This window comes from Glycine max, chromosome 3 (genome assembly GCF_000004515.6).
Source record: "Glycine max cultivar Williams 82 chromosome 3, Glycine_max_v4.0, whole genome shotgun sequence".
Classification (NCBI taxonomy): Eukaryota; Viridiplantae; Streptophyta; class Magnoliopsida; order Fabales; family Fabaceae; genus Glycine; species Glycine max.
The window spans coordinates 8,161,424-8,167,341 of NC_016090.4; the positions used below are offsets into that span (position 1 = coordinate 8,161,424).

General features: G+C 35.1%; 1 protein-coding gene across 1 annotated transcript; it reads right to left on the minus strand.

The window, feature by feature from the left end:
* Nucleotides 1-271: 271 nt before the first annotated feature.
* LOC100783467 (dnaJ homolog subfamily B member 1) lies at nt 272-5,212 on the minus strand. The gene is made up of 3 exons (XM_003520424.5): nt 4,940-5,212; nt 4,143-4,552; nt 272-1,064 (listed from the first exon to the last, which is right to left on the minus strand). Exons 1-3 carry the CDS (start codon nt 5,102-5,104, stop codon nt 626-628), a joined length of 1,014 nt encoding a protein of 337 aa, XP_003520472.1. The 5' UTR covers nt 5,105-5,212; the 3' UTR covers nt 272-625.
* Nucleotides 5,213-5,918: the final 706 nt, after the last annotated feature.

Consider the following 5,918-nt stretch of genomic DNA (forward strand, 5'->3'; position numbering starts at 1 on the left):
CAAGCCATTGAAATTATCATGTCAGAATGCGTAGGAAATAACTTATCCCTTTAATAATATTTAAAATTTGAACTAATTTTAACAATTTAATTATATTTAGGCTTTGATCTTCTCATATATCCATAGTTCCTTGATTAAGTAACTAACTAACATTTAGATATATATCTTTATTCTGGATAGTAAAGTGCTCAAACTTCACCAATAAACAGTCTAACCAACAAAAACGTGCAAACTCATTATCAAGTCAATAAGTAGTTTCAACTTTCAACCATCCCTCCAAAGTGTAGGTGGATTGCTTAAATGATTAACGAATCTATACAACGAAAAAGAGAGATGACAAAAATAAAGATTCTAATCTACAAGTGTATACAAATTGATTTCTTCCAAAACATTTTTGTAGAAACAAGTAAGCAAGTGGTTAAGAATTTTTATTTTTTTTTCATTTAGAAGACCAGAAACTAAATAAATATGAAACAGCAAACAAATATCAAACTTCTAATAAAATGTTCTAACTGAAAACCATCTCGCTAAGGGAAAGAATTTCCATTTGAAAATCGAAAACTGGGTAAAAATAATTCCAATCTTACATGATTTGGTATGTGATAAGGAGAGGCATCACCAGCATTTAAGATGTCAATAATCGTTTAATGCCGGTTTTCTGCTCTGATGTGAGTCTAGAGGGGAACTTGATATTGAACTTGATCCTCAAGTTTCCCTTTTTGGAAGGTTCCTTGGGAATTGGCATACCCTCTCCTTTAATAACTTCTTCGTACGTCGGACTGATGATGGAATTGGTGGAGACTGTAAGATTCCTCCCATCAAGTGTCATCAGTTGTGCTGTGTAACCGGTCAGAGCTTCAACTAGAGATATCTTCTGTGTGATAACAAGATCATTGCCATCCCTTTTGAAGACACCATGAGGTTTCTCATCAATGATAAAAACAAGATCAGATGGTATAACTCCTCTTTGTTCATTTCCCTTCTCAGGAAAAGTTATTTTTGTTCCTTTCTTCCAGCCCGGCTTGATCTCAATGGTTAGAATTTCCTCTACAGTGGTGGGCCTCCTACACGATAAGAAAACAAGTAGTAGATTACTTGCTTGGTCACTCAATTTACTATTCCAATTTGCTATATTACTTTTAATATACCTAATGCCAACTAATAAAAACAGGGGAATGACTTTGCCTCCTTGTCTATGTAAAGAAGTTGTTGCTTCTAAAATACTAGTTTATAACCGGGTCCTTATTTTCTGGCACATGGATTAGTCAATGACATGGCATGCAATAAATACCCTTCTATTTTCTGGCACATACTAGTCAGTGACATGAAGGAAAATTTCCATGAAATGAGAACCATTTATGATGAGAATTCACTAGCTGACATGTATTATCTGAACTGTTAGACATATGTTAAAGAAATGTGTATTATAGATAAACTGCCTAATTGCTAAGTTTCTTACTTTAACACAAATTTTAGTGTGTTTATTTGTATGCTCACACCAACTCAAATGTAAGTTTGCTCCACAACAAATGTTGCTTCTTAGCTTTGGTGCATTGGAACTAGTGTTAATCTATTTGCAAACTCAGTTTTAATTTGCAAGCATAAACAACACACACATATTTATAAGTCAAAGATCCCAATCAGATGCAACGGGTGACAAAAACATTTGCACATATAATCTACCGAAAATACACATGTTTCACAAGATATGGGACCTAGTAGAATGTCCTAAAACTTCTCATCAGCCCTCAAACCAATATCTCTCAGCCAAGAGATTAATCTCAACTATCAATTGAATCCCAAAACAATTCCGTAACCAAATCAATGATGTCTTCGCCCAGATGCCCACTTTAATAATATCTGTAACAACAAGTTCTCACTTGATGGCTAAAGCAGCACACAAAAGTGGCATTTGATTTCATAGTTATATTCAAATGCAAAGCCCAATTTCAATCAACTACACTCACAAATGTAAGCCAGGCAAATACTGAATTGAAAACTTCTCAACCAACCAAGTTCCAACAATTCAATCAAATTCCAAAATTCATTTTTAACAGTGTTGTTAAAAAGTGGCGACGGCTGCGCCATGGCAGATTGCGGCGATGGATTTATCACAGACTGCCGTTCTATGCCCATGGCATGGTGGGTTTCACATGGTGGGCTATGGTGGCAGCTTTTCATGTAGCGGTCATGGCAGTAGCAGCAGACATTGCAGAAATAGCGGAGTGTGAAGAAGATGAAAAAAGAGAGGCAGTTGGAAATCGGTGTGAGGGAAAAAGAAAAAATGGATTTTGGGTCATTTGGCCAAGCCCAAACCAGACCTATATTAAAAACCCTAAAAACCCAACTCAGGCCCAGATTTAAAAGACCCTAAAACCCGACCCAACCTAACCCATGCTCCAAACATCAAACAAATTGACCGCCCACCACAAAGTCCAAACAACTCATGCTCTCTCCAGCAAGCAACGACCTATCCAGTGACCACCCAGCAATGATCATCACCAGCGACAGCAATCACTGGAGACAACAATCTCTGGCATCTGCCCTTTTCCAGCAACCTCGACTTCACTATTTCTCCTGGTTTCTTTACTCAATCTCTGTTCAGTCTCTTTTCCCATGACCTTGCTCTTATTTCATTCTACCTCAACCTCGCTCTTAATTCTCTCAAAGTAAGTTGGCCCTCAACCCCTCCTTTTTTTCTGTTTGAACTTTGTGACTACTCAACGCTACCTTGCAAAGAAATTTTGTGTGTGTGTGTCCGCCATGCTTCTGCAACATCATCCACCATATCTATATGACTGATTTTTGCTGACCACCATGATCTGCCATCGATAACACTTGTTTTCAATCATTTGGATATACATATTCTTCCATCATGAGTCCAACACCATACTCTTTATCACAGGTCTGATGAATATAAAATCCCCAAGTCATTATCAATAAGGAGAAAACTTAGATACAATAGTTTATTGTTGGTATTGATCTCCAATCAAAATTGATGTTTTATCTCACCAATCAAAGCTTTGATGAGATAAAACGCCGATTTTGATTGGAGAATAACACCACCAATACCTGTAGTAGTGTTTTGTACCTGAGTTTTGTCCTATCAATAATGGCATATGGCCATCAGTATACCCACCGCCAACAATTCATAAATGGCCTCTTCTTTTACTAAGAATGGGCTTAAACTGAATATTTATACATGGCTATATTCCGTTTTATATCTTCAATGCCAATAAACAAATCATTTATCCATATCCCAGCTTTTCAGGCACGTTAACCTCCATATTTAACATCATTATTTTATTTGAAGATTTATTCACCTCAATATTTTTGGGTACTGAAACAACTACACAAAGTAGTATAAACTCCATAGAGTTAACAGGTCACTCTAGACTAAGACAGCACAAATATGAGTCTTTTAACTAAGGATCAGTGTTATCTATGGCAGATGGCGGAACATGGCAAAAGGCTGAAATTCCGCCATATAAAGCAGCCATTACACCTTATGGTGCTGCCATGGCAAGCCTCCCTTCACAAATTGCCTATGACAGTTGGCAACAAATCCACCATGCCATTCCGCTATGGCGGCTATTCAACAACACTTCTAAAGACAATCATATCTCCTCAAATTTTGCATTAATGGAACACAACGGACATTACTTTTGTGCTGATGAACATACCTAATATTACATACCAACAAAGGCAGGAAGTTATATGATGCACATGATCAATTAAAAAAATAATAAGATAAATACACAGCACTTACATATTTGGCAACAATTCTGCCTACTGAATAGAAAATGATAAAATATCATAGTAATAATAATAATAATCTATATCTGTTAGAAGCCACAAAAGGATTTTTGTATGAAAAATGAAAGGAAACGAATCAAACTCGGAGCATATAGTGAAAAGATGATTACTTAGAGCCTACAAAACTGTAAACATATATTTCAATTTCAAATCTACCAAAATCATCAGTATCAAACTCAAAATATATATATAGCAAATCATCAAACCTGAATTGGAATTTAGTAAGTCAAATCCATCCAACAACAATCTCATTTACAACAAGCAACTTTATATGTTCTTCATGAAAGTAAGAAAAGGAAGAAGACAAGTTAAACTAGATAGCTCACCCACTGGAATCAATCACATCCCTGGAAATCTTCATTTTTTTGGTAGTCCCTTTGTACAAATCCTCCAAACTGCATTGCAATGTTTTCTCAATCGGCGCACCTTTCCTTGGCACATTGCTGGAGCCTTCTCCAGCCGCACTCCTACTAAAAGAAGCAAAAAGGTCATCCGCAAATCTGGGATAGCCAGATGGGCCAGCACGGCCACCCATATCCCCCATTCCATAGGGACTTGAAAACCCAAAAAACTCCGAGAATATATCATCTGCACTTCTCGGGTTGAACCGGAACATCGTCGGTCCGCCATCACTGCCACCGGAAAAACCACCAGCACCTGGGGGTGGCACCTGCCCTTTCAATCCCTCCTCACCATACTGATCATACACACCCCTCTTTTGCGGATCACTCAAAACCTATTCACAAATCAAATCACCAACAAAACCCATGATTCCAATGATCTAAATCACAACAAAACATATTAAAAAAAAAAAAATTGGACACCCAAATGATCAAATTTTAAGAAAGAATTGAAAAAAAATGTAAACTTTGATAAACCCATCCGCTTGGTTCCACAACCCAATTGGCAATACACTGAGATTAGATGGAATAAATATTGATATAAAACCCACAATTCCAATTCTCCAAATCACAATTAAAAAAAACGAAATTCAACACCTAAATATCCTAATTGCAAGAAACAAACCAAAAAAAGAATGAAAACTTTGATAAAAGTTTTAACTTTTTCCCACAACCCAATTGGCATTACATTGAGACAAACTAATGAGTGAGAGGAAACATACATCATAGGCTTCTGAGATTTGCTTGAATTTGGCTTCAGCGTCTCTTTTGTTGTTAGGGTTCTTATCAGGGTGCCACTTCATAGCAAGCTTGCGATAGGCTTTCTTGAGATCCTCATCACTGGCATTACGATCCACCTGAAGAAGTTTGTAATAGTCCACACCCATTTTCCGATTTGCCTTGGCCGGAGGAACGTGCGCGTAGTTTAGAGTCACCGGTGGAAGAAAGAGACGAAACAAGTCATATCCCACACACACAAAAAAAAAAAAAAAATTGTCTGGGCTCAACACACTTGTACTTTGCACTATTACTAGGCCCAGTTCTCCATCAACTTTGGAGTCATATGTTTTTTTTTTTCTTTTTCTTTGTTTTTTATTTATTTATCCGTAAAAACTAAAAACAGGACAAAATATTTACAGCAATACTGACAGTCCTACACTGAAACTATAGACCCTTTGGGGTCTTTTTCTATCTTGTAGGATTCATTTGCATGTCAAGATATGATAAAATATGAGAATAAAATAAAATAAACACAATAAGATAGTACAAAATAAATAAATAAAGTAAATTTTATTATATAGACACTTTTTATTCTTTTAACCATTACAATAATTTTTTTAGGGATGTTAGTGTATATATATTTTTGACGTAGTGTAGTGTGTTTATAAAGAATGGTATTACGTGTAATAGCTCTAAGGTGAGAGTGTAATTTATTTATAGAATATAATTTAAATTGGGTTCAAATAATAATATTATTGTTTTGCTAAAATTACATATGATTTTTTTAAAAAAATAAATTTTAATTTACTTTTTTACAAATTATGGAAATTATAAAAAAGAATATAATTTTTATTAAATTATACAAAATTATGTTATTATTGATGCAGTTATTTTTATATATAATTGTTATATATATATATATATATATATATATATATATATATTATGGTAATAATGTATACTTGATTCTTATAAGAATTT

Excerpts from the sequence above, each read along its gene's own strand:
- LOC100783467 (XM_003520424.5), bottom strand. The coding sequence starts at position 5,104 with ATGGGTGTGGACTATTACAAACTTCTTCAGGTGGATCGTAATGCCAGT. Across the intron at positions 4,553-4,939 it reads AAATCTCAGAAGCCTATGAT|GTTTTGAGTGATCCGCAAAA; the intron begins GTATGTTTCCTC and ends ATTTGTGAATAG. Across the intron at positions 1,065-4,142 it reads GATGTGATTGATTCCAGTGG|GAGGCCCACCACTGTAGAGG; the intron begins GTGAGCTATCTA and ends CTTATCGTGTAG.